This window comes from Vidua chalybeata, chromosome 2 (assembly GCF_026979565.1).
Source record: "Vidua chalybeata isolate OUT-0048 chromosome 2, bVidCha1 merged haplotype, whole genome shotgun sequence".
NCBI classification, from domain to species: Eukaryota; Metazoa; Chordata; class Aves; order Passeriformes; family Viduidae; genus Vidua; species Vidua chalybeata.
Window position 1 is genome coordinate 27,645,902 of NC_071531.1, and position 26,741 is coordinate 27,672,642.

Consider the following 26,741-nt stretch of genomic DNA (forward strand, 5'->3'; position numbering starts at 1 on the left):
TTCTTAATACTCTGGAATTAGCTGACTAAGAGATGAAGCAAACTAACGGAGTGTTTGCTATCTGTTCAGGCTGCCTAAGCTTTCCATCAAATAAACTTTGGTTTGATTCTCAACTCTTTGGGAATGGTTGCCAACAGCTAACATTTGCTACCCCAAATAACCCCGTGGTGACCTTCGCTGCAAAGCTGCAGCCAAAAAAAAACCCTGTTTAACATAACAGTGCACATCTTAGCACATCAACTTGAACCATCCTGACCTCTGAGCTGCCAGGGTCTGTACAAATTAATTTTCACAATAGACAGTGTTGAAAGGAAGGAATGTTTCAAAGGAATTAAAAAAATCTCCCTTATCCATCTCTTCTCATTTAAGAAATAGTCAGGAGGCCTACTTTAGAAAAATGAAAAGTGCTCCTTGTTGCAAAACAATGGGCTTTATAAAGGGAGGAGGAACTCTTTGGTTTCTTGCATCTTAGCGTGGCAAGATGAAATTTCCCACAAGTGGGTGCTGCTTCTGGAAAATCAGCCTTTAATTTCCACTGGGGAATTGCCTTTATTTCCTGGGATGCCTCAAAGATACCATTGGGGTTTGCCTTTCTTTTTCATAGCTGCTGCTAATACTTCTATTAAGCAAATAAGTCTTCCCTTTCTGCCCACTTGACTGGTTTGTACCTTGCCTCATGTTTTCCAAGGCTTTTGTGTGAATGACCAGACTGGGAAAGGAGAAAAGCCATTCTCCATATGGTAGTTGGAACTTAAATCAGTTAATGATTGAAGGAGCCCATCAGAAGGGAGATACATAGGAAAATGAGGTCTTCAGCCCTGGGGCAAAACAGGCTTATCACTTCTGCTGAAGAGGAAGCTGGATTGGGTTAAGTCTTGAGTGTTTCCCCCAGGGGTAGACTTATTCCTCTCCTCCTCCTCTGCAGCAGCTTTGATTCCAGCAGTCTGTAAGTAGGGAGGATTATTACGGGGGGGGGGGGTTTGAGATTGGAAACAATAAGAAATGCTAATGATAATTTCAAAACTTGTGTAGAATTGCTTTAACAGTTTAAAAGCTGTATGTTGAACATAGATAAAAGAGATGGAAGCTTATTCCTGAAGCATCCAGTGGACTTCAGTAATTGCACGCATGAAACCAGCTGTTTTTATTTATTTAGCCAGTGTAATTCATTGCAATCATCATTTCTGGTTTCCTACACAAATGCTTTTCTCTTTGCAGTTGAGATGTGCTGCTGAAGGCAGCACAGGGCAGGAATCCAAGGGCATCCCCAGATGGTGCTGAGGAAGATACCCCCTTGAGCAGCAGAGGGGTCTGCTGTCACCAGGAGGATGGTGGGGAGCATGTGGAAGGGCTGCCCTCTCCTCCCAAACATTTTCAAAGCCAGGGACTGTGAGGTGTGAGAAGCTGCAAGGGCTGATGGGGAGAGGACTGGATTTTTAGTGTAGAGGGAGATAAGATAAACTGATATTTCTCTGAATTTAGTGCAGCTTTCGACACACAGCCTTCAAGATCCTGTGAGGTTGTAGAGGTCCTCTTGCAACTAATACAGTAATGACCTTGAATTTTCTTCCAGCTCAGCTGTACTGCTGGAGGACAAGGAATTTCTTGTGAGCAAAAAAACATTAAAGTAGCATAGAGATTTGCCTGCAGAGCTCCAGTCTTCAAGAGATTTGGGTATCCTTTCTGAGGCCCCACTTGCAATGAGGAATTGCAGATAAGCTTCTGCAGTAGTTAATGTGTAAAGTTTTTGGATTTATTCTCACTGATGCCTCTCTTTTTGCTTGTAGTGTTGACAAATATACTGTTGGATGCTGTTTTTTTGTTTTACGTGGGTATTTTTTTGCTGCACAAAGAAGCTAATCATATGCATGCTAATATGTGTGTGCTGATCAAAATGAGTGTGCTTTCATGACATAAGTGTTGTGGAGGGCTTGGGGGGGGGGGCAGATTTTTGTTTGCTTTAATTTAAAAATAGTCAATAATGCATCTCAGTCCTTTTTCAGATTTTAGCCTGAATACTGAGTCTTGACTTCTTATGCTGTGGCAGTCTGCTGTGCCAAACACATATGATCACAGACAATTAGAAATTTGTAGTCTCACACCTGAATTAAGGCTAAACCTTTCTATTTCTTAGCAACTTCTGGTTATAAGATACAACAAAACTTGGCAGGGGGGGAATGAGCAAATTGTAAGATTTATAGATTGAATTGTGTCTGGACTTGTTATGTGACTCAGTGGAAAATATCAGTGACCTCTTCCTTTATGACTTTGACTTCCTGCAAGCTTATCTGTTAAAAAGATCATGTGAGATGCTTCCATTGCAGATCCTGTAAGAAATGTATATTCAGCAGGAGAAACATCTGACTGAGCAAAGACTAACTTACAAAATGGTTTGGAAGCCACATGTTGAAAAGTGCTGGGGAAACACATCAGGGAAAATGATAAAAAGAGATGAAAGCAGTTCAGATGGGTGAGGAATGCTGATTTTAAAATGCGAACCATCTGAACACTGATGAGTGGGCAGGTTGCAATAACTTCAGGGCAGACCTAACTGGCATAACAGCCATATACTGAAAGGCAACTCCCACAGGACATCACCTGCAGTGATTTAAAATTGGAAGGTGTGGGAGTGTTGAGGTACTGCAGAGAGCAATCTTGCAGCAGCAGAGTGCAAGTAGGAAATGGGTCAGTTGGAGTAATAGCTTTCTTCTGTGTGGTTTGTGTGAGCTGAGCCAAGCAAATGTATGTGGAGCACTGGGTTATCAGAGTCATGATTTTTTTTTCGTGTATTAGAAATTGCAATGAAATTTGGTCATCTGAGCGTGACTTTATGAATCCTCCGTTTGGACACTGCCTTAAGCCCCAAAGTCAGCTGTCTTTGTCTAATGTTCTAGGCTTTGTCAAGATCATTAAAATAGACTGTGTTTGGAAACGTAATAGTGCGGTCTCACATTCTCAGGAGGTCAGCAGAAACACAGCCTGAACTATCTCTGCTAATACCACCTGCGGTTTGTTCTCGCCTTTGCATTGTGGTAGGCGATTTCCCCATTTGTGCTGAAACAACTGGATGTGGGACCACACTGAAGTGGATAAAGGAGCTGACCCAGTTTAAAAAAAAAACAAAACAGAAAACACCCCAAAAAAACCCTCTAACATGTATTTCCCTACTGTATCAATTCTATGCACAGGGGTGTTGGCAGCAGTAGAGGCACAGTGTATGAATGAAGGACAGAAAGAGAACGTCTTACATGGGGTTACTGCTGGGTTCTTTTTCATGTGAAAACACAGTCTTAGTTATACCTTCGGTTTAAACTTTCCACTCAGCTTTGATGTATTTCAGCAGCTTGCAGAAAGGTGATAGCGTGTGGTGACTGTGGTTTTGGTCCCTCCTGATGGCCAGTGTGAGCAGGCAGTGTGTTATCACAGGTGTGTAAGCTGTTTGGATGTGGTCTGATAAGGTGGTGGCTCCTGAGGCACAGGCTGGTAATGAAATCCAAGCTTGCCCCTGCTCCCATTCCCCTTTGCTGATCACAGCTGGCTGGTACAAGCAGCTCTTAAGTCCCACCATTAAGTTGCTATTGAAACAAATGGGTTAGAAAGAAAACCCCAGAAGAAGGGGCTTGGCTTATTTTTAATTCAGATCAGGTGAGTGATCTGTCACTAATTAGTACAGTGAGTTGCACTGCGGTGTAGCAACTGAGGACGATGACTGTGGTGCAGGGAGGTGAATGATAAGGCTTATGGTGGGGATTTGCTTCAGTCAGGCTTGTAACTGATAGTCACACCACTTGATTAAGCAAGTGAGTTCGTGTAAGGGCATAGTGTGCTCGATAGTCTAGCAATGTGGTATGTATTTTCCTTGGAACACAGCCCCCTCAGTCAAACTTTGTTTCATTTGGACCATGCATCCCTCCACTAATGCACAAGCTGTCCAAAACCCCCAGGTATTAGTAGGGCACATATTTCCCGGACTAGATCTGACATTCTCTACCTACTCTCTTTATGTAAATCTCTATCTTATCCTAAAGGAATGTATTTAGGTAGTTGTGCCACCCATTCTCCTTTTTCAAAAATCCAAACCCCCGGCACCTTGATGTGCACAAGTCCTTCAAGCCACTTCAGTGTGCATGCAGCATCCATAGCAGAGGTACAGGAGTTGTTCTTACTGGAGTCTGATACTGGGCAAGAAATGATGTAGACACGGGGGCTGTGCCAGTTCACACCAGCTGAGGAAGAGGTTCCCCTCTGACCCATTTGTGTGATGCTCTACCATTCACCCCCTGATGATATGCATAGAACACTATCCTTTCCAGGCTGTGGGCAGAGGAGGGCTGCAACTTAGAGCTTGTGCTCCCTGCCTGGTCCCTTTGGAGACAGGCTTGCTCACAGTTCCCCTGCATAAGGACTTTCAGTGGTAAAGAGAAGACAGCTTTTGTTGTACCCACTGTGCATGCAGCCAGGCATGGGCTTTGCTTTTTCTCTCTTAATTCTACGCTCGGTATAGCAGAAGCAGGCAGGCACATGATCTCCCCGAAGGCAGTATCCAGTGTTACTGTAGAAACTGGCCACCAGCTTCTTTTGTAGCTAGCAGCTGTCACGGTGCGATTACAGCCAAAGCGTGTCACTCCTACAGTGTCTGTGGGCTCTGGAGTTCTGTTTCTGCTACTGAATCCTTTGTGCTACTGCATGGAGATTAATTCTGCACCATCTATCAATATGTGTTAAGGTATTTCTGAGTTGCATTTATTTTTTGAATGATTTTTAATAGCATTTGATCTTCTCTACAGGTTTTATTTTCCTTCACCAATACTTCAAGGCACAGAGGAGCTGGTAAAGGCATTGCCATGAAACCTAACTTGAAGCAATGGAAACAACTCATGCTCTTTGGTATTTTTGCATGGGGCCTGCTTTTCTTGGTGATATTCATCTATTTTACAGATAGCAACACTGCTGAACCAGTTCCAAGTTCCTTTTCTTACATTGAAACTAAGAGACTTCTACCCCTTCAGGGCAAGCAGAGAGTCATCATGGGAGCCATTCATGACCCATCATTCTCTGAAACCATTGATGGGAATGAGGTACTTCTTAATGAGGATCTCCTAGGTACTTTTAAATCGGGGACTGTAAATTCTAAGAAATGGACTGTATTGGAAGAGGCCTTTAGAAATGAAGATGAGTTTTTCCCACCCCAATTAGGAAGAAAATCAAAAAGTGCTTTCTACCAAGTGAATGATGATTATTTATTTGCTGCTGGTCAGCCTCAGTCACACAACCACCTTCAAGAGATAGAAAAATTCATTTCGGCTGACGTGAATAATCCAAAAGGAAATATTTTACAGAACAACTGGAGCCATCAGAGAAGAATGAGGAGAAGGAGCACAAAACATAGGAGAGGCCAGATGCTTGATGAATCTGATGACTGGGATGGGCTGTATTCCACAATGTCGAAATCCTTTCTTTACAAGCTTTGGAAAGGGGATGTCTCTTCCAAGATGCTAAACCCTCGACTGCAGAAAGCGATGAAAGATTATTTGAGTACCAATAAGCATGGGGTGCGGTTCAAGGGGAAACGAAACTCCAAGTTGACAGGAGACCAGCTATTCTGTGAGCTAAAAGAAAGAGTGAATGTGAAAACAATAGATGGCAAGGAGGCTCCCTTCTCCTCTCTTGGATGGGAAAAGCACGTTCCCCAAATTCCACTGGTCAAATTATATACACATGGCTTTGGGAGCTGTGCAGTAGTTATGTCTGCTGGTGCAATACTGAACTCCTCTCTAGGGGACGAAATAGGTGGGTGTAATGCATTTATTTGTGTGTGTCTATGTATATGTGTTTGTTCATGTTTAAATTTCAAAAGGTTCGTGCTTCTCAAGCACAGATCTGTAAAGTCTGGTTTTTCTCTCTCACTGGAGTTGCATGAATGTAAACTGATGGACTTCACTGAAGCTGCTCCCTTTCAGAACAATATAACTGAAAGGAAAATCAGGCCTGAAGTCATAATCTAATTTAAAGAAAACAATGATGCCTTCTTATCATATTACAGCTTGTAGGAGGGAGCCGGAACTGGTTTCATCAGATCTGCCATAGTCAATATTTGTATGCAACATGTGTTTATTTCTTCAGCAGATTAGAGCTATGTTCAGGTTTTATTCTGCAAAGCTGTGTTATACTTGTCTTTATTTTGCAGTAGCTCATGAGAAATTGCTGTTGTATGGCTGTCTCAGACATTTGTCTCCATGTCAAGAAGCAGTAGCGTGTCCTCTTCATCTCTTACTGGTTCAGAGTTCACAGACATAAAGAATTCAGACCCTTGAGTAGCTTCATGCACTTAGATCAAGTCCTCTGGCCTCTTTTCTGAGACTGAATCTAAATGAGTTCAAGTGTGTTTTCCCACTGCTACTTTGAGTCAGTGAGGTTACAGGTGTGCTGAGATCTCAGTGTCACTCCGAATCCCCCACCTCAAGGTGTGACTTTGTAGTAGCTATTCAGAAAAGGACGGTGGGACCATAAAACTAATCCAGGTCACTTTTATTTTTTTCTTTTCAAAAATTGCTACTCCTTGTGTTAATGTAGTTCTTCATTTTGGTAGTATATGTGTAGTATGCTAAGAGTGTTGAAAGAAGGATGAAAGGTTTCAGAACTTGTTTCTGAAACAAGAAGAGTTATCTCCTTCAGCTCTCTATAAAAAACCTTTTGATGTTCACTCATTAATCCTCCCCGTCTGCCAGGGAGGATTCACATCCCAATACTTGCTTCATCACTCTGTATCATCTCTTTGACACAGATAGGTTTTCTTTAAATCTCTAGGATATGTTGGAGCTTCTAGGATTATCAAACTACTGCAATAGGCTTCTAGCACAGCAGAGGTGCCCAGCTAGCCTGCAGCTAAAATCACACCAGGGTAACTCCTAATTCCATAGGAAGCCTCATTGATGTAGAAATCTTTGGGATGAAAAAGCTCAGCAGTTTCTACCTTCTCCAGCATGCTGTCTTTTGTCTGAAACAGAATCTTCTGTCAGTGTTCCCCAGTACACCCAGTTTACACCAGTATGGATTAGTGCTGTACTGTGGAATCCACAGTATATTGTGATGTATTTACATAATTGCATATTACAACATGCTTCAAGTCATATTTGCACACTCAGGTGCAGCCCAGGTATGGACTTGGGTGCTTGACATGGTACCTGGGGCCTGCTTGCTCCTGTGTGTACCCATTTTCTTAGGAAGCTTCTGGGCACAGAAGCTCATGTCATCTTCTACAGAAGAACTTCGGATTTAAATGGGAAATTGTCATCTGATGCCACCTAAAGGGAGGAAGATTGGGTTTGAAAAAGCCCACATAGAATTTTCAGATCTCATACATGTTGTGCAAGGAGATGTTGAGGAACCAGGAATCACAGAAGGTTTTAAATAAGACTCTCTCAGGGCAGATACCTGTGACTGAGGAGAGGATTTGGCCCAGATGGTGGGGGGGCCAAGTGACTGCTTACAGCAGTGGTAGACAAGGGAGAGTGATTTTAAGCTAAAAGAGAGGAGACTTAGATTAGATGTTAGGAAGAAATCCTTTACAGTGAGAGCTGTGAGGTACTGGAACCAATTGTCCAGAGAAATTGTGGATGCCCCATCCCTGGAAATGTTCAAGGCCAGGTTGGATGGAGCTCTGAGCAACCTGGTCTAGTGGAAGTGTCCCTGCCTATGGCAGGGTGGCTGGAATTAGATGGCCTTAAGGGTCCCTCCCCACCCAAACCATTCTGTGATTCTATGGTTTATTCTCCCAAGAGTGAAAAAAAATCCCTATGAAAGAAGTAGCAAAGGACATTTCCCTTTATAGGCCTTTAGCTCCCTCTTCTGTGTTCCTATTAGAAACACAAGCAAAAATATTAATTTGTGTTCTGCCTTTGGCCCTCCTCTCCCCCACCCCTCTGACATTTTTAAATGAAAGTAGGCATGGAAATACTGTGCAAGTATAGCAAACACTCCCATTGTGATCATGCTACTAATTGAGAGAACCAATTATTTTGGCATCACAGGAAGTAACAGGGGTCTGTGATCAAACCCCAAACTTTTTTTGATCTTTAAAATGCTTATCTACAAACACATACTAACATTAAAATCAGTTTATTTAAAACCAGCTATTTTTGGCAAAGGAGAAGTTTTTCATCTGTATATGAAGAACCAGCATGAATGTTGTTGGAAATGCATCACACTGTCTCTCAATTAAGCTGCAAATCATAAAATTCCCATTTCATAATCCAGTTCTCAGTCAACAGATTGTCTAAAAGTTGTCAATCACAGATCCAAGTTTATGTTCTTAAATTCATTACAACAAACTTGTGTTTTTCTTTTCCTTCTCCAAATATGTGAAGTACCTGCAGCTTCTATTAATTTCCTTTAGTTCCTGCACAATCAAGATGCTTGGCAAATAAGGTCTAGGTATTGAAGCTAAGGTTGTCCCTGCATGGGGACACAGAAAAAACTTCCACTCCTTAGGTTCTGAAAAGTTGGGTTTGGTGGGTATCTGGCAAAATCCTTCTTTTCAGACATGACATATTAATGATAACATGTATATCTGAGATCAGACTGCTGGCTGCATGCCACACCGTGTTTCCCTTTATGGAGTACAAGAAATGCAGAGTAAAGGAGGGAAATGATGGAAGATCCCAGTTTGATAGGATCAAGCCAAGACTCCATTGAGGCATGTTGGTTATCTTTGGAGACTTTTGCTTCTTCCAATTTTTGAGCTACAGACAACACATTTTAAATTACTAGAGAGGAACAGCTGTACAGCCTACCTGTGGGTTAAGGCATTTCATATTCTCAGCTTCCATGGACAGAAGGGATAAGAACAGACCATATACCAGCTACCAACAGGAGCCATTGTTTCTAGACAGTGGATAAAATGTTTTGCTCTCCTTCACACCTTTTGGACTTTGAGATCCACTTAAAAAAAACACTGGTAGGTTGATTATCTCTAATCCAAAGAAGGCTTGCATGTGGTGTCTACCCTCAACCCATACTTGACCTAGAGCTGCTTTCTCCTCTCCATGACTCCAAGGTCAACTGCTTGTGGAGTAACTTTGACAGTTCAGCTCTGTTAGATCTTTGCTACCAAGGGATCCTGAGGTTTCTTTGTATGAGCAGATGTGTGGGCTGGCTTCCATACAGAAGCCAGATTTAAGATTTTTAAGATTTGTACTGAGCTTGAGAGTAAGTACACAGTATGATTAATAGATTTGGGGTAGTCAGAGATTTTCAGGTATTATAACATACTGTGAAACACAAGCTTATAGTTAAGCATTGTTATTAATTCAAATGTGCAATTAGATATCCCTGCAGTTTACATGCTTTTGCATGGAGTAATTCTCTGTAAATTTTGTGATAGTAGTAGTGAGCAATTGTGTGTACTGGGTGTACTAATAGTCTTCCCACAGTAAGTCTATCCAATTAAGAGAAGTATTTAAGTATTGCATGCTAAATTAATAGATGATTCTGAACTTTTTTTCCCAGTGAGCTTTTATGTTAATAACATATGGCAGATGCAAGAGGATTTCTGTTTGTGCATAGCAGAACATTCATCATCCTTAGAATATCCAGATTAGGACAATTGTGTAAGTTTTGTATTAGTTTAGATAACTGGTTTTATCTTAGTGTTCTGTATACTAAGAAAAAAGAGTTACCCCCTCATTTGTGTTCCTAGATTCTCATGATGCCGTTTTAAGATTTAATTCTGCTCCAACACGTGGCTATGAAAAAGATGTTGGCAATAAAACAACCATGCGGATCATTAATTCTCAGGTAAGATCTTCCTTTTCAGAGTTCAAGTCAATGTCTCTTTTGTACAATATGACAGCAAGTTAATAACCTCTGAAAAAGTGTTGGGTAATATGGGAAGCAGTTAGTGGTTCAACAGTCGTGATGCAGAGAAGGTGAAAGTTTTCCCTTACGGGGATGTTTGTCAGTAGAGTGGCTGGATAGCCTCATTTCAAAGAACCAGTTTGTAAATTTTCTCATGTGAACTAATCTGTAAAGGCTCTTCAGGATGCCAGAGAGCTGTCAGTACAGAAGACCTTGACCTCCTGGAGAAGTCATTGCCTCCAGGATTTTCCTGAAGCTCAGGCTGTGGTGATTCCAAAGCCGTTTTCTCATATTTTCCAGTTCCCCGATTATTTCCTTGCTGGAAGGCAAAAGAAATGGGAACTGAGTTGTGTAACACTAGGCAAGTCATTGTTTAAAAATTTGGAATGAACTAGCAAAAAACTATAGTGTGTACTGGGTATTACACATCAGGTGAGTTTGTTCATCTGAATGGAAATAAGAGAAAATGGGATTTTCTGTGTATGGGTGTAAATAAATAATTGTGACTTAAGCTACAGTGACACCTTATGGTTGAGATTAGTTTTTCAAGTTCAAAAATGCTATTGCTTCAATTCCTGTCTTGGGCAAACCAAACCTCTTTGCTCTTTATGAAATGCAGACAAAAAATCTGCAACAGAATTTCTGTGAAATTTTATGACATACTGAAATATGTTTACTTAGTCAACACCAGGAGGATGGTTGGCCATGTAGCATGCTCTGCACATATTGATTCTTGTTGAAGGAGAGCAAAATTTTCAATTACTGTAATTTTTTGAGTTCATAATTCCTTCTGCTTTGAGTGACTGCCCATGCTACGTCTGTTCTTGGTGGGTGTGTTTTTTATGTGTATAAGTTCATGTTCTTTGCCATCAAAAAGAGGACTGTTCACTGTCATTCCCTTCACACCCATTTTGTAGGTCTTTGTTAGGCTGCAGAACAGACTAGATATTTGAAGTGACTTGGGTTAAATATGCCCCCTTTCTTTTGTTTGCAAGAAGAAAGCAGAAATATCTTATTCTGCCTTAAGTGCTGTAATCAGTGTATCAGGGAACATGGATTTTCGTGTATTTTATTTTACTTTTTTTGGTTTTGTTGGGTTTTTTCCTTTTCTTTGACGAGTCTCCATTTTACTGTTAGCCAAAATGTCCTGACATTGACCATGCCTGAACTCCTGAACTGGGTGAGGATAAAGGTTTAGAAACTCTCTTTATAATTTATTAGATTCAGTAGGCTCCCTATAGAAGAGAGAAATGTTCTCAGGGTGTGATCTGAGCTTTTTAGCTCCCCAGCAAATTCAGAGAAATTGTGGTTAAATTAGCTGCTCTCCATGCAGAGCAGAGTGGGGTCTTCTGGCTCCCAGAGCTGCTGCAGTACATTCCCACTGGGATGGTAGTGGGGGGTCCCGTGGTCTTCTCTTCTGCACTGTGTCAGTCTTGCTCCCCATAAGGCCTCTCAAGAAAACAGAGAGAAAAGTTCTGGCCAGGTCAGCTCACGTGGCTTCCTCACAAGAGCTTGTATTCCCACCAGCTTTGTGCTCCTTCAAAGCCATCCATGATGGTCTGTCCACCTGCTGAGAAATTAGCCTTGCCCTCTCTGAGAGTGAAATCTGCACTGCCACTAGATGGAAGTTGCTTTCCCTGCCTATACTGTAGCTGCGTTACCTGTACAGGTTTACTGACCCTCCTCCCCTCCTCACTGTTGGAAACTCCTGCAGTCAGTTAATTAAAAAGCTGCTGTGGCCCCTTCTTTCTTCATATTCTCCACTGTGAAAGCCCAAAGGACGTGAAGGAGGCCTGTGCAGTGGCAACAAATACTGTTACTGCAGAAAAAACTCATAGGTATGAATGCAGACTCACTGAAAGTGAAATTTGTGTGGACCACACCTCCAGAGGACTCTTGTTTACTGTAAGGCAAGTAAGAGCTCCTTTGTGTGGTAAGTGTGGAACCAAGCTTTTAAAATCTTGGCCTTTTGGTCAATTTGCTCTGTATACTCAAAAAAGGTGTTTACATTCAGAGGTGAAAATTGTTCTGAGAAATTAAGTTGGGGATACTGATAGCAGCATGACTAATTCTGTTCTTACTGTAGAAGGCTGATGGAAATCATTAAACTCAAAGTTTATAGTAGGAAGAATATTGCTATGGCAACAATATTATTTTTCTGAAGAAAAATATGCATAATTAAATATGGCTCATTGGATCCTAAAGGGAAATGAAAATTATTATGAATTTATTTATCTAGAATGTTGATTATTTTAACAGCTGGAAGAAAATTCATGCTGCTTTGACCAATGTTGAACTGCCTGGCATTGGATGCACCAGGAATCAAAGAGATCTGGTTAGACATGGAGGGTTCTGGAAGGGGTGAGCCCGCAGGAGTGAAGAGTAGACTTCCAGTGTGGTGGGATGATCAGGCAAAGTACTGGGAGATGCAGGAAGGAGTTATATGAGAGCAGTAGATTAGAGCAAAATGGCAGTTCCTTCAAAAATAGCCCTGTAACATGCCTGTTGTTGGAATTGTTTCTCTAGGTATTCCAATTTGTACAGTCATGGTCTATTTTGCATTTTTTTTGATTAAAATGACACTGACTTGCTGTTAAAATGAGAAAATCATGAAAAAGGTGGCTGGGCATGGGGGGCAGAGAATTACTTTTGGGGGCTGTAGCCCTTCAAAGAAAGCTGCTTTGTGTCCAAGAGGATCCCACAGGCGATCTGAAATAATTTGGTTTTCGAGTTCCAGAATACAAGGTAATGTTTGATACACAATAACACAGCATCTCAAGTGGTACCATCACATCCCTCACAGATGGAGAATAATTCAGCATACTGCTACTTCAGACTGTAGTGAGTGCTGTTTATGGCTAAGCTTTTTTTTTTTTTTTTTTTTTTGGTATATTTTTTTAACAAAACAAGATGCTTAAAGTCAACCAGAACTGAAGCATAACAAACAACAGCGTGGGTAGGACTGTTCACTTGAGAGAAGGATTTTGCCATTTTTGTGGGTCCCACTTGCTTTTAATGCTGTGGAATTCTTTGCATTTCTGTTTGCAGATTCTCACCAATCCAAACCATCACTTTGTCGACAGTTCCTTGTATAAAGATGTTATCTTAGTAGCCTGGGATCCTGCTCCCTACTCTGCAAATCTGAATGTGGTAAGATATCCACTTGGATCTTTCTTCCCAATTATTTGAAAGTACTGGAAAAAATTAATTTACTACTTTAGTCTCCTGGTTCTCCCTTTTCATCATGAGCCCCAGGTTCTGTCTCTATCTGAGTGGAGAATGCTATGTCAATAGGAATTTGTTTATTGGTCAAAAACTTTTTAGTAGCCAGCAATTATACTGGAAGGGACTGTTCTGTGATGCCAGGACAGATGAATGGTGGCATTTGTTTAATAAACTATTAGTACTTTCACATAACAGTGAGTTTTCTATATGTTTGCCAAGGAGGGAACATTGCTCAATTTCAGAAGTAGGTTTTATCAGGAAAGGTGAAAAACTGCATCCGTTTTTCCCCATCTTCCCCTCTGCCTTCCCAAACAAAAGACAACATCCTAGTGAAATCTCTCTGGATATCTTCCCCATTTCTCAGGCCTCCTCCCCACCAGTATTCCCTTTATGTCCAGTGTCCCACAGCCATCTGTGCCCTGCTGTCCACCCCCTGTCTGAGAGCAGCAGATGTCCATCTGGTTGTCACTGAGGGAGTCTCTGCTTTGGCTGTTGCTGCAGCTCCGGCAGAGAAGTTGATCTGATGGCTTTTGGCAGAGGGAGCTCAGAGCTGAGCAGGCTGCAAAGCAGAAAGTAAGCCTTCATCTGCTGAACTCCCTTAGCAACAGATGCCAGAGGCTGCCTGCTTCCCACACAGGCTGCCATCAGCCCGCGTCGTGCGCTGTTGCTGCCTCCATCAGGGACAGGGACACATTCAGAGGAAGATTCACCCCCAGGCCCAGATATCATGTCAATGCTCTTTGAACCTCTTCTTTAATATGGATCTGTGAGGAAAAAATGGTCTTGGCTCATCCCACAGCAGTCAATTACTTATTGGGAGTCTCTGTATGAAGAGAAGAAACAGAATAGCCCAGAGTGAGGAATGCCTTTCTAGCAGAAGCATCCACCAGTGCAAGCTGCTTTGCTACATTTGCTTCTGTTCTGCAGAACCCAAATGAAGTCAGTTTATGTTATTTTACATGTAGTGTTCAAAACATGTTTCTTACTATTAAAAAACATGTGACTTTTTTCCTCCCAGTGGTATAAGAAGCCAGACTACAATCTGTTCACTCCCTACGTACAGCATCGCAGGAAGAATCCAACCCAGCCGTTCTACATCCTCCATCCAAAGTTTATATGGCAGCTCTGGGACATCATTCAGGAGAACACTAAAGAGAAGATACAGCCCAACCCTCCTTCTTCAGGGTTCATTGGTAGGTGTACCAAAGATGGTCCCCATAGACATGTTAGATTAAAAAATAATTTCAAATGTATACATTGCATGAGGATCAAGTCCATAAATGTGTACTGTGTGCTTTATACAGAAACAATGACTACTAGAAACACACAGTATGAGAACTAGAAAATAGTTGAGTGAATTTGGTGTTCTGCTTTTCTTGCCCTTCACATTCATAGTATGCCTACTATATCTATAAAACATGCATATATCTATGAGAAATTTGTTTTATTCCATATTAATTTATCTTTTGAGGACTTAGTCAGTTCTGAAGTCCCTCATTGGAATCACAAAGCAGAGAATCCTCAGACAACAAATGAAGGCAGATGGTATATCACATAGACAGGGTGAAATCAATGGCAGGCTGAGCTGTATTCCCTATATAGGCCAGGGGCTTCCAGTGCTCAGTCTGAGCACTCCTCTTCTTCACTGGAAGCAATAGTGATTAGCTGTACTTTTTGGTCCTTCCTTAGTATTTCTGGGGGGATAATTTGGCACTCTGCCCACAATTCATACAGCAGAACAACTTATCTGATGTACAGCAGGTCCTGACTGTGGGCAAGTCTAAAGGATGCAAGTAGGCAGAGTGGCAAGGCTGAGTCAGGGTCATCCTGGCTTATGCTTCTAGACTCAGAGGGCAGTAGAGCTTCAAATACCATCTTCCACTTTGGAAACTCCATCCTTTCTTCACTGACACTATGATATTGATCTAGGTATTTGCTGCAGTCAGAAAATGGTTTGGTTTTTTCCTTTGCATTTGAATCTGAAAGCAAAGACACCTGAGATCGCATCTGATATGGGAAAACCGGTTGTGAGCATTTATCTTGGATTCTATATGCAGAAGTGGCATCCTAGGATACCTTGGAGCACACCAAAGGCCTTAGAGAGGGTGCAAAAGCTCCCAGAGGGAGAATATAAAGGTTTCTGGGAGACCTTTATGCCTTGAGTGGATTGTGCATACCTGGAACATGAATGGAAAGTAAAGGAGGCCTGGTGTGTTGTCGGAGGGGGCCTTGGCAGTTGGTTACTTCTTGAAGTGAGGTTTTTTTGGAACATGCTTGTAAAAATTCACAGGGAGAAGACAGCTCATGTGGAATGATCTCACAACTGAATTTTGCAAAAGTGTTTCTTGTAGCAATGAAGTTGTTGATAAAAATAGGTTAACAGCTGCTCATTGTAAGAATATTGAAGAGGATCATTGTGCTGTCAATCTGTACTTCCACCATACATAAAAAACACTTCAAAACCTTTCTTTGAAGAAATGGAATTAATTTCACTATGAGAATAGAACAGTAATCTTCAATCCCAAATCTAAAAGTTAGTGACAAAAATATCCTTCAAGCAGAGAAAGCTTTGAAAATATAAACCATTAAACAAGCCAAATTTTAACAACACAAGCTGTAAAGATAAATATACTCTGTGTACAGACGCAAATTTGCCTTCTTCTCTAGTGGGAATTTTATTTTTATATTGTCCTTTTCCAAGGAGCAGTGCTTTTTGGTAGGCTGTTACTAACTTTAAGATGAGCTTAGATGAGCTTATTGGATGTCATATCCACCCCATTTCATAACTAGCAACTTTTCTGGTAGATGTATTTTAAATATTTTATTAGGGTGATTCTTCCTGTTTATTGAATTAATGTCTATGCATTGTACATGTAACATAATCTAAATACAGAGATAGCACAGAAACAGCAAATGCATATTGTCAGGGACATAAAGGGCAAGATAAAGCATAAAAAATATAATGCAGCTTGGCAGAAAGATGCAAAGTCATGTTGGTCTTCAGTTCAGGTATCTCTCAATCACTCATGCAGCAAATAATCCTGTTGGAACTGAATCTGGCAGACACAACTAGTGTACCTGTATGAAAGAGGTATGCTGAATATTGAGCTTCTACCTGATCTTATAAAATCTATAAAATTATTTCTTATAGAATTAGTAGAAAGATTGGGTAAGTGATGGCCATCATAAAATGTGAGTGTCTTAATTTCAAGAAGAGAAAATAATTTATTAAATTACCACACTACTAAATGCCACTATGCTTAAAACAGCTATATGAAGGAAAATAGGCTGTTGTTAAATAGGGGACATGAATTTTTACAGAGATATACATTCCTGAATCTGAGGAATTTCTAGCATGGACCATGATTATTCTAATATAGAAAAGGTTACAAAAATGGTTCTGAGTCGAGCAAGGCACTTTCGTTTCAAGCTTTTTCGCTTCCATTAGGCCCAGTTTACAAAATTGGACAAATGTATAAATTAAAGCATGGAAACATCAGAATGTTTCTTTTCACAAATGTCAAGAATGTTTTAGCATGGTCTTACAATGTTTCTTCAGTAATTATGTTTTTCTCCTGACAATTGTATCTACTCCTGCCACTTAGCACTATTTATAAGAAACTGAATCTTGCCAAGGGGAGGATGTTGGTGGAATGTGTCCTCACGGTGTTCTTCTGCAGCAACAAGTCAGCATCCTTCCACAGTGACTTATGTCAGGGGAATCTTTTAGCATCATTAAGTCACAATATTATTAAATCTCTCAGAAAGGGAGCCAGTGAGAAAGAGGTAGCCTCTCACATGCTTTGATTTTAGAGGAATGAGAGAGAGAGAAGAGGTAGAACTTCTCCTCTGTTTTTTTCACTGCATGGGAGCTAGGGAAAATAATGCTTTTTGCATTTCCTTTGGGGTATAGGCTGCCTCATATCTGCATAAATTCTGCCTGGACCTCCTGCCTCCTTCAAACCCTGCTATGTCAGCTCTGCACCAGCTCAGTGTTGCTGAGGAGAGGCAGTAGCATTTGACAGCTGGTGGCTGGGTGAGAGAAGCACAGGGCGTGTCCCAGCTGTGGAGGGGAAGCAAGAGGATGGGAAGAGCAGGATTAATTGAGGGGTGGGGGGAAGGTTTGTGGGTCGAGGTCCAACAGGGTAAAGCAACCTTTTGATTTTATTCTGGGAGTCTCTTGGTTTGTTTCCTGAGACACCAGCATGGACTTCAGCTGGCTTGTAACTTTGCCTTATGTGGCATGTCATAGCTTAGCTAATGTCACTCCTCATAATAAACCATTTACTCTTCCTAGTCTAATCCTTATAAGAGCTTTGAGAAGCCATTCTTTCATATTTTTGCATTGCTTTTGCAGCTGCTGCCTTCATGCTTCTAAACAAATTTCTGCACAGTATTGTCATCATCTTACATTAGCATTAGGCAATTGCCATGGTGGCTTTTCACATTTAAAGTTGTTGGTTCACATTTGGCTGAAAATAAGTTTGCTAAATGGGCATTGATATGTTTACATATCACCTTGGACTTGGATCTATGCCATTTTTCTTGGAAGATATATAAGCATCCAACCACCAAACCTCAGTCTTGGATTCCACTGGCAAATCCTAAATTAGCACTTAGTTACTAGGGAAGGGTTTGCCCTACGTTTTGGCAACAGAAGTCACCTCTTACTTCCTGTTAATAAGTCTTTCACTGTAAAATGTGAACTCAGTCTTCCTCCTATCTTTCTGTACATATCAAAGCTCAGTTTTTAATTGAATCTGATAATATATAAAGTGTCAGTCTCTACTGTTACCATTCTGCTGTAAGAATTGACTGTTCCTGTACCCTCTTTGTTAGCCAATGTAAATAGCCTATTCTGACCTTAAATGTTTGTCATCTGAAGAGCAAGAGTAAAACTGCAGAGTTTCCCAAGAGCAGCATTCTGTGCTCATTGGATGGGATGGTACATTAGCATTAGGAAATTCTGAGAGCTTTTTAATTATGTCAAGATCATATAAAGGCTTTTCTGTGGAGATTTTGCTCCTGTCCACTGTTTACTTGTGGATTTTCTATCAATTCCTACTTACCATAGCCCATCAGTACACTTTGCTGATTTACCTCTTCAGAGGTGACTAATTGAAATTCACATTTGTGTACTGTTAGAGAGCAGTGACTTTTATCTTTCTAAAAGCTAGCTGAAAGCTGTGACTGCAGTATTTTGGTTTGTTTTCAATCAAAACATGACCTGTGTATATTCTTACATTTTAGGTTGTCTGTGTAGGTGGTAGTTTTGATATGTGCTAGAAATTTTAGCATAACATACAGTCCACTGAACACAACTAAGCCCAGATTACTTTATTGTTGGGAGAAGGGAAATGTTGTTTGAGACTTTACAGTTGACATTCCAGTTTTAACAGTTATGCAGTAATAGTCAATAACATTATTTTAATCTTCATTTGCATGCATCAAGACAATAGTACAAGCAAGGCTATCATTACACTGCAACATTAGCAGGTCGTTGTATGATTAAGAACTTAAATTTAAAACAGCTTTGGAGATCATGTTGTATAGCAGTATATAGCTGATCTCCAGCTCTGCTTAGAAAAAATGCGCTTTCATGAACTGAAAGAAACAATTGGACATATTAAGAGTTGCTTTTCTTGCTGTTATTCAGTCATTTTAACAGCAGTTGGTGCAGGAACAGAATAGTGCTCACTCTTGCCAGCTCAGTGTTTTTCATATTAGCACACAAATAAATAATACCTCCAATACATAAGCTTCAAATTATTCTTACTCTAATAAAAAGTGCACTGAAATCTGAGTATCTCTCACTTCCCAAAATGGAAATATAAAAGAACAAGCTCGCCTCTTAAATCACATTTTAAAAAATTTATTATTCCAGTGTATCACCCAAAATTAAATAATACATTTAGAATTACATTATATTACTGGTCAGTATTTTCCAGTTTATGCTCATATTACAGAATGCATTATTGTGATTAATGTAGAGCTTTTTGCATTCACCAAGTTATAAATATGTAATTTTCAAGGTCTATTATGTAGTGCTAGTATCTATACATCAAAGATGACAAGTATTGCACAAATTATTAAGCTTAGGCACAGGGCCATTTGGTGACAATTCTTTGATAAATACTTTGATTTTCTTGTGGTTAATATTTTTACATAGTTCATGAACTAAACAGAGGTAAAAGAACCCTTTTTAAGAAACAAAGTGCTTTAAAAAGCCGGAGCTACTTTTGCTGCATGTACCAAAGAATAACTGAGGCACATTTGGCCCTTGGTTTCAAGGTGTTTCCTGTGGTATATGCAATCCATTCAAGAGAGACTATAGTAGTAGGCTATCATATAGAAGTCTATACCTTCTAAATGCTTTCTGCTTATTTGTAATGCTTTGAAATACACAAACTTACTAGTGTATTTAGGTAAATTATTTTCTGTAACTGAATTTACATGTGTGAAATGATACATTATGAGAATAAATCAGATTATGTGTATTTAAATGTTTTCAGCATCTCTTGCATTATGTTATAATGATTCTGTGTTCTTGATGAATGTTTGAGTTACACTTATAATTCTAGATGCTTTCATACAGCATCTGTTGGTTCAGATATATTAAACCATATTTTATTTATTTTTAAACCAGAAAACGTTCTTTTTTAAATTAGAGTGCAAATTGCCAAGAACAAATAGAAAAAACATTTTCTCCTTATGATTAGAATCCATAGAACATGTTCATTTGTAAAAACCACCCATGCAAAGAATTTAATCTTAATATAATTCTGGTTTAAATGTTCTCAGTGCAGATTGTAAAAGCTAGGTTTATTTGTGACATTTGGATTGAGTTTAGACTATACCAAACACTTCCTAACACCAAAGGTATCTGCCAAATAGGAAAAAATAAAAGTACTACACTACACTTGATCTTACCCAAAATGCTAGGAAGAGATAACACACTTTTCTAAGGATTTTGAAATACTACTATATAATATTCAGAATACATAATAGTGTTTTAGCATCTACAATTGCACTGTTATAACAAAGTTGCATTTGTCTGCTTCTCTGAAAACCACATAATTTTTTTGGAATAATATATTTTATAGTATTTTTAAAAGAGTATGCTCACAATTCTTTTTTTTTCCTTTCTTTTTTTTCAAATGTTCAGTTGGGTGTTCAGGAACATTGCCATTCAATTATAAAATGTTCACAAGGCACACCTTTGAATGTTCTACCACAATGCAGGTGGAATTATTTTGCATTTTTCCATTTTTGTAATTGAAATCCAAATGGGACTTTCAAAAATCCAGCAAGGATATTAGAATTAGATTTGAGTGGCCTATGCTGAATTATCTTCAGTTGTGATTTTGAATGTATGGTAGCACTGGTTATGTTTGTCAAAAATCAGGCTGGATACTCTGACCTTTCCCTTAATGTGAAATATGGATTAGATATTTAAGATCTTAAAAGCTTTTTGATATTCAGATGCTACATACAGCCTATAGGCTTTCCTTTTCAGGTTTTATGTTTTCTCAAGTTGTGCATTTCTACTGGCCTTCCTTAAATACTTTGTAATTCTCTGCTTTTACTCTCATTCCCATACCATAGTATTTATGAACGCTCGGAAAAAAGCCACATCTCCCTTCAGCTTAATCCTTGCACATAAATTTGCCATATCTGTATGGTCCATGTCTGGGTCAGTCAGAGAGCAGGATTTGTGCCTCCTGACTTCAGCTGTTTCCAGTGCAGGTCTGTATTTATGTTTGTCACCCTCAGAATTATTAGAGCAAAAAATAGGTGCCTCTTAAATATTACTGTGAGCCCCATGTTGCCCTCAATGTGTGAAATTTTCATCCCATTCTGGGAGTGCAGCTATCCATGCTGCCACTCAGGCTTCCCCTACAGCCAACAGAAAAAACCAGGAACTTCTGGGGAATGGCTTGTATAATCCATTAGATGTGCACTGCTTCCTAAAAGTGCCCACTTTCTTCTGCTGACAGCAAAGGAGCTTGTGATACCTATCTCAGGTGTGGGTAACTGCTCCAGGGCCACATTTGATCATGCCTTGTTTTCACATTGTGCTTCTGGAAAAGCCAATTATATTATTTTTCATGAAGCTCCAAAAGCTACTTACATAGGAGAGTAGAGGAGAAAGTTCTTGACAGCAAAGTGCCAGACTCTTACTTTTGGTTTCTAGTCAGTGGAGAGAAACAACACTAAAACAAAAGTTCTCTGTAAGTGAACAATTCAACACATCCTAAAGCAGACATCTAAAATAAGTCAGATGACTTTTGCTCTAGAAATACCTGTCTCCTGCATTGTCTGTAAAGAATGCTTTAAACCAGCAAGGTCAGAGATGGGCATAAACATCTCTGTAAAAATAATTGTGTCCAGGCTCTATATTGTGTTGGGACAATGACTGTCTCATCCTGTTTATTAATAGCTCCTTAGGTTCCATGTAAGACAAGCCTGTGCTGTTTTATATATATAATAATTGTGCATTGACTGAAAATTGTTGTAAGGACTGTTAGCAAAGACAAATATTGAAGTGTATCATATGGAAATTCTTCACCTTACAGGATATCAAACAATGAAGTGTTCATTCATACTGATAATCCTGGAGGAGTGTTGAGAGAGGGAACAAAGTTGATGCAGATGATGTTAAATTGGGTGGTGATGTGAAAAGTACACAGACAAAATAAATAACTATAAAGACATACTCCGAGGGCAGGACAGGGTTAGGAGGTAAACAAAATACACTTTGGCACTACAGGTGTGGGAGAAAATGCCAAGAAATTCAGCCACAAAAGAGAAACTTAGAAATCAGTAACACAGAAAGAAATGTGTAAAGATAACAACTGGGGAGCAACATGGGACTTCTCAGAATAGACAGGCAAGCAAAATGAGTTAATGGAACCAAGATGAAGTCTGAAAACAGGCACATTCCTCTTCTTTAGCTCTGAGACTGCATCCAAAACATTAAAGTTCAAACATAATGTAAAAAATATTTTGGGGATCATGTAAGTGGCAAAAAACAATTGATGATTAAAAAAATTATACTATCACTGAAGCTAAATGGAGGAGAGAAGGGAAGGTGGGAAGGTAGATGAAAATATAGACAGCTTGGCACATTTATATCTGCTGGATACAGATGTCAGTAGCTTCCTGCAATGTTAAAACCAAGCAAAGAGAGGAATTGAGTTAAAGAGTGGTATGAAAAAATGTGGGATAAAATGTGAGACATGTAGTCCAGGGAGCTCTGTTGGCAGTGCTTTTTTAGGGACTTAGGAAAAACAACCTAGACACATGGTGTTAGGAAAAAAATAGAATAAAACCTGAATATATGGACTATATGAATATATTTACATCAGTACATGGACTGATGTAAATGTCCTAGTGGTCTAAATTGCTGCTATTCTTTTGAAGATGCTCAATTAACTTTTTTTTGTAAACTGAGTTTGCAGTAATGGCTCTACAACAGTAGGGCTGTCCCCTGTGGAGGGGTTTCACATACTCCAAGGCATGAGACAGAAATGAAACCATTTCTTCTCTATTTTAGAGAGAACTGTATTTGTACAAAAAAGATGGCTTCCTTTCCAAAAATAACTTTTTTTCCTTCTCCATCCTCTTGTTTTCTTGTTTTATTTTTTTAATGCAGTGCAGAACAGCAGGAGCAGATCATTTCAAGGGAGAATCTGGGGCCTCTGCCAGCTAAGTAGAGGACCCTAGCTCCTCAGGTTCATGTGTTATCCTGCATCTCACCCACAGATGGTTTGGATGGAAGTCCTGGTTGTACCACACTGCTGGTCCTATGGGCTGGAGGTCTGTAGTGTTAGAGGTGCTAAAGGAAGAACAGCCTGGCACTGACCACCATTCCTGCCCAGACTAGGGTTTAAGCATTTGACATGTATACAAGGCCTGGTGGAAGTATCAGGACTGCTCCTGATTCCACCAGGGCAGATCAGCCTTTAGCACAGGAACAGTTCTGTATGTGGTAATCTCTACTTGTTGTTGTAGCTCATCTTTCAGACTTCAACACAAGAATGTGCCATAACTTAGTGGTTACCACTCCAAAATAGTCTGTCAAGTCAATGTCTTTCCTCCTGCCAAACATCATGGTCCAGCATGAGCAAAAATGTAAGTAGAAGTTACGGTTATTTATGAGCAACCTAGACTGAAATCCCAAGACATGGGTCTGGATGGAACCAGACAGAAAAAGTAAGGAGCTAAACTAGATAGCTCAGTGTGCCTTTTAGGTTGATTCTGGAGGACACTGAACCACTGATGACTAGAAGGTAAAACTTTACCACTTCTAAGTACTCCATGAGCTAATTTACAGGAAAGTCAATGACACTGTTTAAAATTTTGCCATGGTTGCACCATACCTGAAGTGGCTATTTTTCTATTATTAAGGAGTCACAATTTTTGTTCTTGACAATTTTCAATCCCACAAGTGGCAACTTCCTTTATTACTTGTAGAGTTAACATGGTAATGTGGCAGTGAAATAATGAAATACACTTTGGGTAAGGCTTGTACTTTCCACCAGAGCCCGCTTTCTTAAGATGTTGGTGGTGTAGCTTTTGAAGTTGTCTCTGGGCACAGGAGAGAAGTCATTTTACTGTCTGTTTCTGGATGTGGTTCATTATTGCACACATTGCCACCATCCACCCTCTGATCCAGCTGGATAACGGTTACCTTGGAATGGCAGGTCGGCTCTCCATCAGTGGAGGGAGGAGGTTGGCAGTGGAAAAGCTGACGAAAGCATTTGTAAAACTAAAACAACAAAAAACCAAACAATTCTAGATACAACTGCTTGGCAGGTTACAATTCAGAGTATCTCTGTAACATTTTCAATGCAAGGAAACTTGGTTTATTAAGATTGTACTTTTTTTTTTTTCAAATAGGGATTAAGTATTTTTTCACCGTGGATATGTGTTTCTTGCTGCTTAAGACTGAGATTCACACAAATTTGAGAACTTCAGAATTGATATGCTTAGCTTTTCTAACACTATAGGTTCTGTAGAGTGTAAAGCTGTAGAACAATTATAAAATATTTTCAGAACCTTTAATTTATGATAAAAGATTTAATCACAGAAGTAATTTGTTTTCAGTTGCTTCACACATCAGGCAGGGAAAAGTCATTTTGATAATCTAATGATACACAGCAGGGAGAAAATAAGGTTCTTTTCATTAGCAAGCCATTGAAATCCCTGCATTCCCAAACTGTAAAGTAAACTTCAGAAAATGGCTTTGCTTAATTAAGAAACCAAAATAATTTTTATGTTAATTCATTTCACTTCTGAGATCTACCCAAAACACCTTTGATGATGCTAAAGCTGTTGTGCAGAAAAAAACCCACCAAACAACAGTTACATCAGTTCTCATCTGTAATGCCAAGTGAGCAGAGTTATACAGCCACCTCCCCTGAGAGCTGACAGTCCTATTCCACAGATAGGGATACCAGTAGTGCTACAAGTGCCTCAATACATTTTCTACACAAATTTATTTCTTAAGTGAAATCTTAAAAAAAAATAAATGGCATCCAAAACTTACTTCATGTCACTTTCCTTTTGCATGGCTTTGTGAAACAGAAAAGGCTTCCAGGAGCTGTGATTGATGTGAAAGTATTGTAATTTAGGCAATGCTGTTGATCATTACCTGGTATTAGTCCATCTGAAAATGTGCAGCTGCAACAACAATATTTCTCTTGTTTCAAGGCGATAAAGACCTTGATAGTGCTGATGATAGTGTGCAATTGTCACGTGGCAGAAAATAATGGGTTGGTATTTTGTAGATTTCTGCTTGCTGAGCAAGTAGGTGGTGAGGGGGCTTTTCCTTATGACAGCACTGCTTTAAGTAGGAATTTGTCTCTGGTGTCTCTCCATGAGACTTCACAGAATTGTCTGAAGCTGTGGGCTTCTGTGCCACCACTACATGGGTGATGTTTCTTTATATGCCCTTCTGCATGTGTTTGGCTAAGTCTTGCTGCTTAGAGAGAAGCAAGTGGATGGGAAAAGAGGAATTGGTTCAATTTCAGACTAAGAGAGACCAACATTGCAATAAGGTGGAGATATTTCACAGATTCTTGTGGGGAATGTTTTGTGGACAGTCCATAGAGTAAATGGGGGGAGGTGGTAAAGAGCAGTCTTCTCACTCAGGAGGCTGATGGTGCTCTTTGCAGGCTTTTCACTCCTTCTTTATGACTGTTATCCTACCCTGTTGACTCTACAGGGATCACAGTCTTTATGTATCAGGGACAAATGAAAGCTGCTCAAATAAAGGGAACGATTGCTTCACTTAATGATTTTACAGCAGACTTAAGATGTGTGACAGCAAAGAAAAGAAGGAAAGAAAAAATAGATGGACTGACTGCAGGGAAATTTCTGCTAGAAAAGTGAAAGCTGGTGTTCACTTTTGTTTTCACTTCTTGTTGCAGGTATCCTCATCATGATGTCCATGTGTAATGAAGTGCACGTGTACGAGTACATCCCTTCAGTGCGACAGACCGACCTGTGTCACTACCATGAACTCTACTACGATGCAGCTTGCACCTTAGGGGCCTACCATCCACTGCTCTACGAGAAGCTCCTGGTGCAGAGGATGAACAAAGGTTTGCAGGATGATCTGTATCGGAAGGGGAAAGTCATTTTACCAGGGTTCAAAGCTGTCAAGTGCCCCAAACGAAATAATTTTCCACACTTGTAGAAGTAAGTCTTTCAGAAACAATGTGCAATAAGGTACTACTGTCGTACTATAAACAAGAAGAGAATACTTGAAAAAAATATATCTTAGACCAATCTAGTCTTGAGTCTATAAATTGTAATTAAGTAGCAGGCATGAGAAATATTTCTTTTCTGAGCCTGAGTATTTATTGTTGCTTGGCAAATAGTTACAGAAAAAAAGCAAAGGCTTAGCTCATGAAGGTGCAAAGGACATACTTAGGCAGAAATATAATGTGTCATTGTCAGTGTGACTGTCAGAATTTGTCAGTGGTCTCATGCCACATATGCTAGACTGTAAGTTTTTTTAAATGAATTTATTTAATTGTTAAACCTGGCATTGTGAAACAGCCTCTATTGTTCATGTATGTACAGAGCGGCCGATTGAACAATGCAGCATTTCCCATGGCTCCATGGGATTTTCAGTCTCCCAGAATGAAGTAATTGCTACTCCAAGCTGTGCAATCATTCACTAGAGCAGACTTTAATGCCTGTTCCTACATAGGCTCAGTTCCAGGCCTCCAGCTGAACAGGGGCTTAGGGTAGCCCTGAAGTGTGTGCAGTTGGAGATGGCTGTACACAGCTAAACCAGTTAAACTACTGGATGTGTTTTTGGCTGCCAGTCTCCCGTGCTCACACTGACTGAAGAGGGAAGAGAGAAACCATTTCTTTAGAGAGAAAAGAATATATTTGTAACCCAATTAGGAAGAAAAAATCTCCCTGAAGGACTATCAGGAAGGTGTGAGATGGAAATGGTGCCTTCCCCAAGTCTGCACAAATACAAAATATCCAGAGAAAGCCAAGGGAGGCTGTGCAGCATTCACCCATTACACTGAAAAGCAAGCATAGAGGGGCTCACCACTTGTCAACAAAGATAGCATTCAGGAGTAGAGACATTATTTTTAGGTGTTTCATTGGTATCTGAATCAAAGTCACTTGTTCAC

At 39.9% G+C, this 26,741-nt stretch overlaps 2 protein-coding genes across 2 annotated transcripts in view; one reads left to right on the forward strand and one right to left on the reverse strand.

Moving 5' to 3' along the window:
* The first annotated feature begins 4,829 nt into the window (after positions 1-4,829).
* On the forward strand, positions 4,830-25,783 carry ST6GAL2 (ST6 beta-galactoside alpha-2,6-sialyltransferase 2). Its single transcript, XM_053936545.1, has 5 exons — positions 4,830-5,790; positions 9,698-9,795; positions 12,904-13,005; positions 14,099-14,273; positions 25,515-25,783. Exons 1-5 carry the CDS (start codon positions 4,845-4,847, stop codon positions 25,781-25,783), a joined length of 1,590 nt encoding a protein of 529 aa, XP_053792520.1. The 5' UTR covers positions 4,830-4,844.
* LOC128784711 (pinopsin-like) overlaps positions 23,636-26,741 on the reverse strand; it is a 73,964-nt gene continuing 70,858 nt past the window's right edge. Inside the window, exon 4 of the mRNA XM_053936546.1 lies at positions 23,636-23,851. Within this exon, the coding sequence (XP_053792521.1) occupies positions 23,636-23,851 (216 nt within the window). The remainder of the gene's footprint in view (positions 23,852-26,741) is intronic.